Below are 16,608 nucleotides of genomic sequence, written 5' to 3'. Positions count from 1 at the left end.
AAATATAATTAAAATCATTCAAGATTGTAATATGCATACTATTTAAAGTACCTAGAAAACATTTTTAGCGTTTATACATAATAAAGTAGTTTAGTGTGTAGTATGATTAAATTAAATTATAATTATCTTTATAATATTTTTAACATTAAATTAATTATGATGATTATAATTATAATTAGATAATTGTGAATTTTTTTTTCAAACAAATGCTTTGATCAAAATATATTGTTTTATTAATATTGTTATTGATTTTTAAAGTTTAATAAAAAATAAAGAAAGTTATATTATATAATATACTAGAATGTATTTACTTAAAAATTGTCTTAAACCGGAATGAATAATACAGTGAAAACTCTCTATAATGAATTATTTTAAGGGACCAAGATATTTCTTTCGTTGTTGAGAGTTTTCATAATATAGAGAGGGTATAAAAGGTATAATAGGTTATAAATCAAACCAATCATTTTAATGTAATATTTACGTTATTTATAGAGTTTTTCGTTGTAACAAATTTTGTTACAAAGAGTTTTTACTGTATTTACTAACCTCTAAAATAAATAATAAGTATTGAACAACTATAAATTAAGTTTTACATTACTTTTGGTGGTATGCGATACTTTATATCAAACCGTTTTTAAAATTTTTTTTTTTTAAATTTTTAATCAAAATTGCATTATATTGATTATAAATGGAATATGACAAATACTAGATTAAAATCTCTTAATAATATATACAATATTCATGTGTAATTTATTAAATTACTTGATATACACCTTATAGTAATATGAAGTATCAACTATCAGTTATCTGATATGTCTGTATAACAAATCAGTAGAGTATCGTAGGGAAAAGAGCAGATTTTTTAAGAATTTAATTTATACAAAAAAATTTTAATTAAATAAAATATTGAAAATCCAAATAAGACATTAACAATATCTTTTATATTTTTTTTAAAAAAAGTCAATATTTAAAATTGAGCAATGAGGTGTTTAAAACAATTTCATGCACACAAATTATCAAAAGTTTTATTAATTTTTATATGCAAATAATAATTTTAGTCAACCATTAAAATTAAAAATATACATTATTTCAATTTCCATAACATGATTTTATTTGAATAGTTATTATTTTATTACTTATAAATAGTTTATAAACATTTATTTATTTTAACTGATACTTGTTCTAGCTAAATTGGGTAATTTTACTTTTATTATTTTTGTGTGTATGTAATAATGCTTGATTTTTTTCTTATGCTAAGTTAGGTTATTTATTTTTTTGTGTTTGTTTCTTATATAGTATGTGTATATTTTGGTACTAATACTAACTATATGTACTTTTGCTTATACTTAAATTTATTTAATTGATTAAATACTTAACTAGTAGAGTTTTTGTTTATATATGTTTTATACATACTTGCTGTATTGACTGCATTATTTTACAAAAATGTATATAAGTTTATTTATGTTGTGTAGTTTTATATAAATATATATAAATATATTATATATATTATATTTAGTATAAATGGTTGTTCTAAAATTTTTCTTAAAATTTGAGTTTTGTAATAATTTAGCTTCTTTATCGTTCATTTTTGTTTGATAAGAGGAGTACTCACTATGTGATCAATACAAATGTGGCAGGTGTGTTTTTGTGATTTTTCTTTTTAGTGGATTAGTGGATTGTTTTGTGTTTATGGGGGTGTTTACAGTTGTGCAATTTATGTTTTTTTTTTTTTTATTCTTTTAGGATGTTAATTTGTTCAATCTTTTATAGATGGTTTTTTTTAGGCTCACTAATAGTTATTTTTTTTTTGAATATTGATATGTAAGAGGGTTCGTTATTTCTTTATTTATTTTTTATTACCTATTTTGGATTGAGGATATTTATTTTTTATTTATTTAAGTTTTATATTGAATGTTAATGAAGAAGTGTCGGTATTTTTTGTAAGTGAACTATATTGATGGGAATTTTATTAAATTTTTTAGTGGTTAAAGTAGGTACCACCTCATTCCTAGTGAGTATTTATGTTAACGTTATAAAACATTGTAGAGTATAGGTGATCTATTGCTGTTCCCATATGTTATACTCTTATTATTATTATCATTATAATATATGTAAGTGTCACGAAATGACTAAATATATTGCATAACTGATATGTTATAGATACCATATAAGATTGGTTTTTAAAATAATATTCATATTAGGTGTGGTTATTCTTTGAGCATAATATTAAACTTTGTATTGTGAGTGCTGGATTATTATTTTTATAGTTAATGTTATAACTATTGTCATTATTGTCATCATTCATTATTATATCCAAGGGTTGGATTGTTTTTTATAAATGTCGTTTGATTGTATAGACATTGGTTATAGTTCCAAAAAGAGGTTTTAATCATTTATTGTGCATAATTTTTTGTGAATTCATGTACATTATTAAAATTATTTTGATGTTGGTTATCTGTTTCTCTGATATATGTTTAATTGCTAGACAGTTTTTTTTAAATTTTCGATTTCCTCACGAAATTTGTTATTTTCATTGTTTTCTATTATATTGTTTGTATTTATTTGTTGGATTTAATTTTGCATTATTTCTGATTAAATTTCTGTAGGAAGAATTCTACAAGTTCATATTTGCGAACGTTTCTTTTTAATTCATTTAGTGTTTCATTTTCTAATATTCCTTTAAATCTCAATATAATGGGATTTAAGCATAGGCGTAGGGTAGTAAAATTTTTTATTAAATCATTTAAGCCTTTTATTCTAGGTACTTGGTATTATGTACCATTTTTCTCCATGACATATTATCTTTGACAATTATTCGCATATACACAATGACTTTACAGTAAGTAATCTCTACTTCATTAATGTAAGAGACGCTTTGTTTAAGAGGGGTTTTTTTAAAATTTTTATGTACATTTAGAATTTGATTTAGCAATCTAAGCATATAATAAATAAATAAATAAATATCAGTTTGTATAATTGGTTCAAATTGTAATCAAACTGGACTATTTAATATTCTCAAAAGTACCCAAAATAATATCTTAGAATGTGAGAGCAGTGCTTTCAAAGACTACTGAAATATATTGAAATTTTGCAATTCCCAATTACCCGTTAATATTAGTAGAAGTATAGCAGTACCTACTGCTCTTTGATTTTTATAATTTTTTTACATTGTGTAATGAGGTGCACAGTTAAGTACTTATGATAAAAAAGTATATCCTTTTTTCAAAATAAGCAAAGAAACAAGTATTTTATTAAACAATTGATCTTCTCTTTGATATAAGTACTTAATTCAAGAATATTTTTTCTAAAAAATATAAAAGTACCATACACTCTGACAATAGAAATACATTATCTGTATTCAGTGACACTACTAATTAATTAAACTAACTAACATTTAATGGAAGCCCCATTGGTGTTTGATGGTAGAAAAATGTTTCCTATAAAGTTTATAGTAACTATAACAAGTATTTTAGAAATTGCTTTTAAGCTCCTTGGTAAGTCCTGGAATCCTTTAAAATATATTCTTACTTACAAATTGTTTCAAGATCATCTAAAACTATTTTTTTGGTTGTATTCGTTCAAGATAAGGTTCTAATAATAACCCAATTTGTACCTATTCAGTTTCAAAAAACACAAAAAAAATCATTATTTACAAAAATATAACCATATGGAAATTGTTAATACTTTATAGCCCTTAGTGGAGATGTTTTAGGTTTCTGTTTTGAAAAAAGATGTATTATAAAATCTGACAACAACATTAAAATGTTTTTTGGGTATTTATACATGGAATTAGTAGAATATATTTGCATATGAAAAAAAAAATAGTACCTATGTTTTTATTTTATATAAAATGTTACATAACTATTATTATAAAATGATCGGTGATCAAACACATCATAGCTATGTTGGAAATTTAAATTGTACATATTTTATAGATCAAAAAGAATTGAAAATTGTTTCATTTTATCATATATCAAATCTTATTTAAGAGCTAAAAAATCTTTAAATAAAAAATACATCACAGTATGAAATAAAATATTATGATATTAGCAAAATCCAAAACATTTAACAAAAGTACTCTATTTGTTTTCCCCAATTCACATCTCGTTTATGCCGATAATGAGTATGCCTCTTCACTGCACAAAGGTACATTAATCAAGTTGCCATTATGCCAGTTTTTTAAAAAAAAAATTCATTGCTAAAGAAAAAATTAATACCTAATTTTATTGTATACATAACAAACTAATCATTCAATGAGCAATGTAAGTCAATTTAAATATTTTTAATATCAATAAACTATTTGTATTTTCAATTGTATAGGTAGGTGAATACTTAAACTAATGTTATTTTTGTATTATAATGAATAATTGTGTTACTAAAAAAATATATTTTCATAACACAATTATTTATTGGTACATTTGTTTTAATAAATAAATATTTATTTGTATTATCGATTAACACGTGGTTAATATTGTTATTCAGCATTATAGTTACCGTGCAGTGATGAGGAAGTTTAGATTAAGGACCATTTTAATTTTTAACATATGTTAGTACATTAAGTACAGTGCATGCTCAACATAATTTATTTCTCGATGTATAATACTTAGTTATATACCTTAACAAGTGTTTTATATTTATAGGTGTAAATTTAATAAACATATTATTTAAAGGTTACACAAAAAATATGTACAAAGATACCTTCTTGTAACTGTAATAATTTATAATATATATCAATAGAGTATGAATGAAAAAATGATTTTACAAAATAGTAGTTACCTATATTCTTCCGTAACATAAAACTAATGGCTGTGTCAAAGGAAAATTTACTGAATTCTATGACCATCGGTGGTTATTGGTTGATACTTTTTCATAAGATAGTAATTAATCGAAGATTTTTGTTATTTAATAACAAACATTCATAATAAGATTTATAGTTAGGTTAAGTTTAACACAAAGACAAACTAAATTATTATGGAAACTTTTCTACCAATGAAACATAGATTGATAATCTAATAGAAAAAGTATTAAAAAGAAATATTCTTTTTTATTTGAATAAAACAAATTTATAAAAAATTATTAATTTTACTTAAATAATAAATTGAAAATAGCAAGTCGAAAGCATATGATAGTAAATTTAAGATCATAGCACGAGAGTATCTATGTCTATAATGTTAAGAATATGCTTCAAATAAAACAATTAATACTGAAATAATAACTGCTAAAAATTAAAATACATAAAAAGAAATAGAAACTTATAGCATACCAATAATTAAACATATTTTACTTTATAATTCATATAACATAATACAGTGAAAATTCTATATAATAGAGACCAAATGTAATGACAACTATTTAGAAGTAGCCATCCTACAGAGTTGACTGTTTACAGAAATAGATTACTAGCAGACGACTAGTGTATAGAAGATAGAACATAAAAAGTTTAAATTGTCTTACATTTTGTCAAGCAGCATAATACCGTTCACTGTTAAAATTACCCAATTCATTATGATCTACATCAATTGCCTTTGGATAACCATAATTTAAATGACGCATCTTTATTTTGAAGAGATCGGTGACTAGAGTTTTTTTTATGTTAAATTAATTAGCGGGGCATGCATGTTCACATTTTCTTTCCCATAAAATTCCAACATTCTGATTTATATTTTTTAATGTAATTAATTAGTTGCCAATATGACCTACCCATAAAAAATCTTTCAACTTATGTACACAGACACATAGTTAATAAATCAATTGTGTTAATTCTATTACATAAGCTAAAAGCAGTACTAACTAGTAAAAGCTATCTGATTAGAAATGGAATTAAAAAGGTATTGATTGATATGAAATCATGCAATTTCAAAAAATATTAAAATCGTAATTTTATTCAAAACAGAATCTTTTTTTCCCATACTGTTGCAAAGGTGTTGCCAACCTTTTTATATTTTTTTTCTAAGTCAAGGACTACTAAAACTTAAATTTTTTATGTACAGAACGGTATACGTTTTTGCTTTTAGTAAGGAATGTGATAAATAATAAATCAAAATAAATTATTTTAGTTTTTAACTGTGTTCACATAACAAAATATATTATACACAAACAATTAAAAAAATATATACAAATTACATAGTTTAAACCTTACACTTAACACCGTAGAATGCAGATTGTACATGTTCAATACAATGCACAAAGGACATGATTGTGGAAATATAGGTAGGCTTCACATAAACAAAACATAACAACGACTAACAAGTAAGGAACACAATAAAGTATTGTTTTGGATTACTTTTTTTTTTATATGTATAGATTATATTATGTAGCTGACCTCTGCTATAGCATTCCAAGATAAGACTGCTTTTAAAAATCGAAACTACCATAAATATTTTCGAAGACTTATACTAGTATAGCTTGATAGGTATAATAACATATTATGTTTCGTTTAATTCTAACTAGCAACATTGTATTATTTTTTTTCAGTTAAGTCAGTACTTGAAATTTAGAGTTTTAATGATTTTTCATAACCAAAATATACATTAAAGACCAAACACAAATATACAATATCAATTTTAATACGGTATTTCAGTCTTGCTTTAACAATTTATATTTTTTTGTTATAAAAAAAACATTAGAAAACAAAAAACATATTATACCAATTAAAAGTAAAAAAAAAAATCATTTTTAATGCTTAACTTAGCATATTTTAGGATATGATTAACCCAGCTATAATAATGATAGAGGCAGTTTTAAAAAGTAAAAATTAAACATTATTAATAAGATTTCAACAAAATTCCAAAATTACATCAGTAGAATAATGTAATTTTGTTAAAATCGACATAAATTAAATTATATTTTATATACATTGGACTAGTCAACAATTTTTTTTAGTAACAAATTTCAACATGTACAGGTGTTTTTAATAAAAAAATCATGATTTTTATAATGCTTAGCTTAGCATATTTTAGGGTATGATTAACCCAGTTATAATAATGATAGACACGGTTTAAAAATAAAAAAAAATAATAAAAACTAAAGATTATATATTAATTAGATTTCAACAAAATTCCAAATTTACATCAGTAGAATAATGTAATTTTGTTAAAATCAACATTAATTAAATGATATTATATATACATTGGACTTGTCAACAAATTTTTTTAATAACAGTATTTCAACATGTTTGTGACATAAAATCATGATTTTTAAAATGCTTAACTTAGCATATTTTAGGATACGATTAACCAAGCCCTAATAATGAATAATGATATATGATAGAGGTAGTTTTAAAAAATACAAAATAAAATATTAAAAAACTAAAATTTTAGCATTTTATATTAATTTGATTTTAACAAAATTCCAAATTGATACCAACAGAATAATGCAATTTTGTTAAAATCATTATTAATTAAATGCTAATTTATATACATGGGACTAGTCAAAAACAATTTTTAATAACAATATTATTTTAAATTGGTTTAGACATTTGTAAAATCGAGTCATGATAATAATAATAATTTTAATTATAATAATAATAATAATAGTAATGATAATAATAATTGTAATAATAATAAAAATAATTATTGTTACTGTAATAATAATAAAATAATAATAATAACCAAAATTATAATAGTTAACAGTAAAATGTGAAATTATAATTTTTGTAAAAATATTGTAGTTATTGGGAATTACTTTTTGATTCATCCATTAGAGATTGCAATGGTCTAAAGGAAAATGAATGGTTACTGTTAGAAGAATCACCACTGCTGCTACATATGGAATCTGTAACTAAAGTTGCATTCATTGTTGTAGGAACAATACCGGCCACTTGCATTGGTTCAGGCCTAAAATATATTAAAAACCATACTTAATAAACAATAAACAAAGTTAATTAACATGCTAGCATAACAAGTACTAATGATAAATACATTTTTTTCATTTCTAATATGTATTAATATTTAACATCATTTTTACAGATAATCAATATGTTATGTCGATTACTTAGGGATTCTATTATATAATAAAGACTGTTATCATTTAACAAATAATACATTTAATTTTTAAATTACTAAACTAATACTAGGTTGCACAAAAAATTGATCGATTTAATGATTTAATAAAAATTTAATGAACCAATCACAGGCCAATAAATCATGTTTAAGGGACCATTATTTTACTATTGATTCAATAAATGTATAGTGGTTGTTAATACAACTCAGCATAAGCATTTCATTTTATCAAAACAAATCCACAAGTCAAATTAAAATATATATTATCATTTAATTTGTCTATGTTACATAGTTATTATTTAATAAATATAGATTAACTTAATATTAATAGTGTTCTTATAATTACATAATAAACGAATAAAATTAATTGTGTACTAGTTAAAATTATATAGTTAATTAAATGAGACAAGTGTAAATTAAATAACTGAAACTTAAATTATAATGTAAAAAAACAATAGCATTATTAAGATCAAATATTTTATCAAATCACAATATTCAACATAATAAATTAAAAATAATATATAAACTGTACAGAACCTAACGCAACATAGCGTGTTCTATAAATACAAATAAAATAAGGATATTTTAAAAGATACGAAAAAATTGTTTAAATTTAAATTAAATAAATGTTATGTTTAATAATCGTTTGGTTTGTTGCATTAATTGTGCAATAATAATTAATAGTTTTATCAAAATGCATTTCACGTTCTGATGCAAAACAATTTTGTTAATAAATAAGTTGAATTAAAATGATATAACAAACCTGTTATTGGTAATCAGTAATCCCCATTTCTTTGGAATTGGTTCATAGTCGTCCATGTCACATTTCCTTTTAACAGGTCCTAAAGTGCTAGGACGCATTGAAATAGGGCTCAAGCTTCGTCTAAAACATAAACTAAGTAAAGAATTATCAAATCTAAAATTTGTTAAAACATTATGAGTATTAGATATTTATAAACTGGAGCAACTACAGCCATAAGCTATAATAATTGTTTAACATAGATGTTTTTGGGATGAATAAGACTTTTGATTTTTACTGACCAATTACGTTTAACCAATTTCGCATAACACTATTTATTAAAATCTGTAATTATAGCAATTAAATACCCATCATTCTTGGTGGCGATCTAAACATTGATTTAAATAAAATCTATTTGTGGCCGAAAATTCATTTAGATTATGACTTATACCCAAAAGCATACCTATCATTCCTAAATTTTCCTTGCAGAGGAAAAATATCTAGTATTGTTTAACTTTATTATGATGACTTTGTTGTACAACTTAAGAGGCTGTAACACCCGCATTTGTTGTCTCCGTCTTACAAGTACGTAACATAGCAAATTTATGCTCAGCAGATCACGTTTAGCTCCGTTAGTTTAAAAATTAGAGTGGATCGACTTATTATGAAACTTGATGGTAAGAACATTATCTGTGTTTGTATGTTGGTTTTTTACGATTATTAAGTTTTTAAGTGAGTTATGAGCATTTTTAATTTACGCTATGTTATATACACATAACTTGCTTAAAAATGGAACTATCGTAAAAACCAACATACAAGCACCGATAATTTTCTTACCATCAAGTTTCATAATAGGTCAATTCACTCTAATTTTTAAACTAACGGAGCTAAACGTGATCTGCTGAGCATAAATTTGCTATGTTACGTACTTGTACGACGGAGACAACACATGCAGGTGTTACGGCCTCTTGATAATTCCTTACATATTATATTATTATATTATATTATTAAGCATTATGGTTCAGGTCAGATCTATCCGTTAAACATTTTGTATGTAAACAACAATTATAAGAATATTATTAAAATTGTAGTTATTATAAATGACACAGATACAACATTTTTATTAGCTTATTTTAAGTGGTTAAAATCTAGATGATAATTTGGCTACTTATTGTTATAACTAAAGTTTTAAAATAAATATTTTAGAAATAATTACCCTGATGTAAAAGTTTTACGAGTAGGACTAGGGGATAAATTGGGTTTGAAAAGTGATGGTGATACGCAATGTCTCAATGATCTGGTTGGCGATGGCGATGATGGAGCAGAAGTCATTGAAAAATTTAAATGCAGTGGATCATATACATTAGATCTACCATACATTCCGCCAGGCTGTTTACCAAATTGTCCTTCATCTGTCTATAAAAATAAAAAGATTTTACGTGGTTAATACAATTTTCTGTTTTTTAGTTAGGCATACAAGTTTTTATATTAAAACAATGTAAATAAAAATATTAACTGGTATGTTTTTTGGTACAGTATTATTTAAAAATAATTTATATCTCAAGTATCAATATACAAACATAATGTAAAATCATTTTAATAGATATTAATTGGTTGTTAAATGTTTTCATTAGTACAAGAATATGTTATTTCATGTCTCTATTGAGCATAACCAAAAGATAATTTTTTTATTGAAAGAATCACATGAACAATAAACACAGATTCTAATATAGTAGATACTATTAAACCATAATATAATAAATATTTTTATATGAATTATTAGATTACCTTTGTTGGTGAATCAATCATGATAGATAAATCTTCCCATGATTGTGATATTTGCATGGCAGAGTGTATTTCTCTTTCATGAGCCACTTCTCTATTAATCATATCAACAGTTTCTTCCTGTCGCAGCTGATTAACTCTATGAACTAATTTTGGTGAAGTCTGAAATAAAATAATTTATTTTAATATTTTACTACTTTTTTACAATTGGATGTCAAATGCGTTTAACATAATCTATTAATCTATTAATAGGACGCCATACCAGCATATGTTAACTCCATCTTACAAGTATGTAACATAGCAAATTTACGTTCAGCAGAACACTTTTAACTACGTTAGTTTAAAAATTAGAATGAATCGACCTATCACAAAACTTGATGGTTAGATTTCTTATGGTAAGTTTTGTGATAGGTCGATTCACATTTTTTATTAAACAAAACTAAACGTTATCCGTTGTGCATAAATTTGCTATGTTACGTACTTGTAAGATGGAGACAACACATACAGGTGTCCTCTTAAATACACATTTTTTTACTGGTACTTAATAGTTGTGATGCGTACATATTGTGTAAACATAAAAAAGTGATTTTATAAGAGAATATTTTCATTTTCGACCCATATACCTAGACCAGTAAATATATTACAATATTTATAACTTAATAAAGACCATAATAAAATCAAAAATGGGTAACCTAATATACACATACCATATTTTAGACTATTTAAGAATGATATAGGATTTTACATCAATAAGCGGGTTTTCGCAAAGGTACCGAAAGCAATCAGTTTGACAAAGCGTTTATCGATATAAAACAACGTTCAGTGATAATAGTGATCTGTCGCCAAAACGATTTGTGAACACATTAACACAGTAATTCACAATTATCATTATTATCAGAGGTACCAAAATTAGTAAATGTTTAAAATCACTGTTTGCTCATATCAGTTAATATTTTAGCAAACAGTAAACAATTTCAACCTAAAATAACCACGAAAACGTTCTTTTAGTAAACGGTTTGCTCTTGGTACCTTTGCGAAAACCCACTTAATATAATTTAATCAAGATAAAAACTAGTGTTCTTTCTTAGAAAAAATTAATTTTTTAAATGATTGTTATGTTTAAAATATATAAATTTGTAATTAAAAGGCATATTCAATAACATTTTTAAATTAAAATTAAAAAGATTGCCTTATAAATTACAGACAAAGATAAGTGCATATTATGTTGACTGAGGAACCATTAGTGACTTACATTTGGCATTACATTATGAGGACTTCCACTTGTGCTAAATCTACGGAAGCGTGGTTGTACATTTCGTAAAAATATGTTACACGTATTTTCTCTGAAACAAAATAGAATCCAATTTAGTATACTTATTGTTACATGAACATTGTTTTGCATTACGTTTTAAAGCGTAATTTCAAATTTATATCTAATGGTTACATAGCTATTGAAATAGTTTACATAGTTATTTAATACACCTGGTGTAGTTGGACTAAAATAACATTAATTGTTCCAAACCCAAACCAGGATTAATATGTGAAAGATCTTACTCAGTTAACGATGCTAGGTACTGAAAATATGCACGTAAACAATTAATTAGGTTAGGTATGTATTGTAAGAACGGCAAATAATAAAAGAGTAAAAGACATTGACACGACGATTAGAGCTACCGTCTGTGTGTAGTACCTCGACAGAGTTGCGCACGGCGATCCGGCAATGGAAGCATTAATATCGTTGATCATAGGCGCACTGTTGGATCTCTTGAGGTTCGACGGGCAGTCCACGTCCATCTTGACGATAGGGCTGTCTTTGACGGACATCTCAAGCGAATCGGTATGAAGAGCAGACGGAGCTTGGTACTACTGGGATTGCTGCGGTGATCCGACGAGGAGCACTAGCACATGGTCGCACCACCCCGGGTGAGTCAGTCAGTCAGTCAGTCGGGTATACGACACGGTGCGTTATACCGTCTGATCGTCGTCCGACGTCGTGTCGAAGTCCGATGTGATGTAGCCGTCGGACGAGATGTCGTCGTTCGATGTGTCTTCGAACGATGTGTCGTTGGCCGGGTCGTGGTCGATGAACTGCGGAAGCGGTATTCTGACAGGTGCCGACTGTTCCGTGGTCGCGGCACCGGTCAGCTGACGCTCGTGTAGCCTCGCTAGCACGGCCACTCCAAACAAAGCTACTGCTGCGGCGACGGCGACGCCGACGACGACGACGACGCGAGAGACGAGCGCGTGAGTCGACGGCGACCGGCGGAACCGGAGAGTGAGGAACAGGACGAGGGATAGTGTCATATATAAACTATTGTAACAGTAATAATAGCAGTAATAATAATAATAATAATAACAATAACGATGATATAATTAAGAACAATTAATCGTGTACGCAATAAGTGTGTGCGTTATTGTATAGTTAGCAGAATATTATTATACTATGTGGGCACGCACGCACGCGGACAATTACGAACGGAGAAGCACATAAACACACACACAAGCGCGCGGACGGGCGGGCTCGCGCTAAAACGGAGCGTCCGGAGCAGCGAAGAGAAATCGAACAAAAAATCAACAGCGAGAAAAATAAAATGCGAAACGTGCGCGCTCATAAGCGGTGGGGCGGGCGGGTAGTGCGTCGGTTGACCGGCGGCGTGCGGGCGGACGGACGACGGACTGCTGCGCGCTATCGGAAGAAAACGGTAACGGCGGCGGTGGCGGCGGACGAGCGGAGCGAACGTGAATAATAACAATAATTGAATAATAATTAGCGAGAAGGAATAACAAATTAAATGGAATGGAGAGAGAGACGGACGGACAGACGGCGTGAGAGCGAGAGAGAGTGAGAGAGCGAACGACGAGAAGGAGAAACAACAACCGATTCTTATTAGAATTTATTATATTCTGTGCTGCAACTAACTACACAGTACACACTATCTACACAACACATTTCGAACGGGGAAAAATAAAACATGTGTTGCGAACGGTTCAAAATACAACTACTATTATACAGTGTACACAGTATGTGTATATACACCGCAGTGCCGTACTGTATATACGCTTGTCGCGGCGGCGGCGGCGGAGGCAGCGCACGCATGCGCGTGCGTGTGTCTCTCCCGTTGTTGTTGTGTTCGGCAGTGCGTGTTTTTCACACCACGCACAGCTGCTGCCGCCGCCGCCGCCGCCGTTGCTGGTGCTGTTCGACGCGCGCGCCGCCGTGCGCGTGCGCGCGCGTGACCGGGCCCGGTCTTATCACGAGCACGTTCCGACGTTAGCGTTGTTCGATATTATTATTATTATATATATACAGAGCACCGCACCGGATGGATATTTTTCTTCAATTTCTACCTCCACGTCCACCAGTAGTCCCCGCGCCGATCTCGTCAAATTTATTTCTTCGCAAAACGTTTTAGGCCGGGATACCGTCTCTGTTCTTGTCGACAGCTTATGATTATTTATCATTAGACGGTTATTGCTGTCATTAATCTTTTGTCAAGGCTCCCCCTAGGAATAATATTTGATCGTGGGCCGCTGCGACTCGAGCGGATTATTATTTTTTTTTATTCCAATTCTATCTCTTAACGACATTACAATTAATTGAACGTCTACAGATTAAAATTATTCATCCGTCTCCCATAATATGCGTCGCTCGTGTTGGCTATGGAGACTAATACGACGAATTCGACAAATTTGATAAATAAAAAAGTTCTCACATATCTACAATATAATTATATCATCGCAGTTAGGTTGGGAGGGGGGATACAACAAAACAAAAGTAAAAGTAACAATAACAAATTAGGTACCTATACATACTGGCATACTGGTATACCCACATAAATTAATAATAATTAAAAATAATGGTTTAATACCATTGAGTATATAATTTATTACTGTAAAAAAAATATACAATATAGGCATATAGCCAATATAGGCATAATCAATGATAATACGTATTACGTAGCACGTATTAATTCGATGCACTGGCCGTACATTCAAATGAAAAAACTTTAACCTCATACCTATAAATATTAGTCTATATAGAAATAAATAATATAGATACATGAATAAAATTCCCAATTTTTTTTGTGCAGTTTTTGTTGTGACCAACGGAAAAAAATAAGTTATAAATATAAGCTTCACGTTCACTTAAATATTATATATCTACAATCTATATACGTAATGCAATGCATGTGTTATGTCATTGTGATTAAACATAATATTATGTCCATGTGTGATGTGTTTAAAGTTTAAACCGAATACTAATCAAATAGTTTAAATAATACTAATCAATAAAATAAGTGTCCGTCTTCTCGCTATATAATTATAATAATATGTGTATTTAATATTACAGGTATCTATAGACTATAAGTAATATTCTATAATAGCCAATAGCGGGTATTAATAACGATTTAGATTTCAGTCTACATGCAAATTGCAAGTGTGTTGAATTTTACCAATATATACATATATCAGCAATCATATTATTATAATTTATAATGTATTAATGTACGATAAGGTACTTTGTGTACCTGTTACCTATAGTTTTACATTTACAGTGTTTGACATTTAACAACAATGGAGATCTCAGAATATAAAAAATATATGAAAAAATAACGTTTGAAGGATAAATGCTGTTGTGTTCAGATGAACTTATAACTATAATAATAAACAAGGTGAAAAAAGTGCAAACGACAAATTCATGTTTATTTAAAAAGCAATTGTGTATAATATATTAAATATTAATATGAACATTTATGAACATAATATTAAGTACTTATTATATTGAAGTCTGTAGGTTTGTAGGTAGGTACTAAGTACATAGTATTAAAAAAAAAATGAATTAATTAATTTAAAATTGTGCACGAATGCATTATTTTCATACTACCTATACTTACGTCAAAACAAATAATATAAACATTTTTTTAAATTTTAACTTGCAGAAAAGATCTATCATAAATCATTCTTGATGATTATGTTGAGTAGTCAATATCTATAGATTGGTAATATATTACCATGCTAAAGTACTAAAGGAGACAGTTTTGTTGACAATTTTTTTCCGCAATAGACTTATTACAAAAACTATGCATCAAGATTCGTGAAAAGCTCTTATCTGATCGATGGCGATTATTTGTTTTTCCGTCAATTGCTAAGTACAGCTGGCAAATTAACACACATGTAATATGTACATGATGGTATACGTACGTATTTACATTATGATGTTTTATAAACGGTGACGAAACGTTTTACATATATTACATCTCATTATCATGGATATATGTAAGATAAAACTGATTTAGAAAATAAAATATACACTACACAGAACACAGCCATATGTGTGATACGCCCATACGGCCATACATTGAATATTTTGTTTTTAAAATTTTAAATAGCTATTTATTAGTTATTTTTTCAAATAAATTATTGAGCAGCTTAAAAACGTAATGACATTATAGACAACACAAATTGACGGGTTTCTCGGTATGGCCAATCGAAATAAAATATCTCGGAAATCGTTTCGGTCAGCAAATTTCTCAGAATACTGTTAGCACATAGCCATTTGCGATGATTATTTAAAATAGTTAGACCGTTTAAATCGGATGAGCCTACTTACTGATCGTCTAAGCACTCTATAAACACGGTTACTATGGCACGGCGATAAAATATAATCTAATCGATACACCTACAATCTAGTATGTAGGTTTTCATGATTCACATTTATAGTATGAATACCACTAATACCAGCTATAGCCTATACTCTATAGGTTTGTAGAATAATTTTATAAATACCTTAAAATTAGTTTATGTTTAAAAGTTATTTTATAAGTTAATGTAGGTATGATAGTAATACTATAGTACTACAGTATCTAAGTACCTAAGTATACCTACATAATAGTGGAATGTTTCAAAACTGTGATCAATAGTTTTTAATTACCTCTTTGACTCTTAGTTACTATTAATATATTTAAATAACTAAGTTTTTAAAAATTTGAGACGCTTAAAAAAAGAAATATGACTATTCTATAAATATTACAAGTTAAAAATGCTTATTTATATAGTTTAAGAATTAAAATATTTAAAAAAGGC

The 16,608-nt window shown here is 27.6% G+C and overlaps 1 protein-coding gene across 2 annotated transcripts; it reads right to left on the bottom strand.

Moving 5' to 3' along the window:
- Nucleotides 1–6,043: 6,043 nt before the first annotated feature.
- LOC132924684 (P2R1A-PPP2R2A-interacting phosphatase regulator 1) lies at nucleotides 6,044–12,355 on the bottom strand. 2 transcript variants are annotated; one of them, XM_060989116.1, is made up of 6 exons: nucleotides 12,215–12,355; nucleotides 11,777–11,867; nucleotides 10,528–10,686; nucleotides 9,956–10,155; nucleotides 8,764–8,895; nucleotides 6,044–7,835 (listed from the first exon to the last, which is right to left on the bottom strand). In XM_060989116.1, the coding sequence occupies exons 1-6, from the start codon at nucleotides 12,346–12,348 to the stop codon at nucleotides 7,670–7,672; spliced, it is 882 nt and encodes a 293-aa protein (XP_060845099.1). In that variant the 5' UTR covers nucleotides 12,349–12,355; the 3' UTR covers nucleotides 6,044–7,669. The 2 variants fall into 2 exon arrangements, with proteins under 2 accessions (XP_060845099.1, XP_060845100.1); XM_060989117.1 differs by having other exon boundaries at nucleotides 8,764–8,883.
- Between the last annotated feature and the right edge of the window lie 4,253 nt (nucleotides 12,356–16,608).

This window comes from Rhopalosiphum padi, chromosome 3 (genome assembly GCF_020882245.1).
Source record: "Rhopalosiphum padi isolate XX-2018 chromosome 3, ASM2088224v1, whole genome shotgun sequence".
NCBI classification, from domain to species: Eukaryota; Metazoa; Arthropoda; class Insecta; order Hemiptera; family Aphididae; genus Rhopalosiphum; species Rhopalosiphum padi.
This window is presented reverse-complemented; position numbering and strand designations above follow the sequence as displayed.

Coding starts and splice junctions, on each gene's coding strand:
- LOC132924684 (XM_060989116.1), bottom strand. CDS start 12,348: ATGTCCGTCAAAGACAGCCCTATCGTCAAGATGGACGTGGACTGCCCG. Junction 10,687..11,776: donor CTCATAATGTAATGCCAAAT/GTAAGTCACTAA, acceptor ATTTTATTTCAG/ACTTCACCAAAATTAGTTCA. Junction 7,836..8,763: donor TTACTGATTACCAATAACAG/GTTTGTTATATC, acceptor AATATATTTTAG/GCCTGAACCAATGCAAGTGG.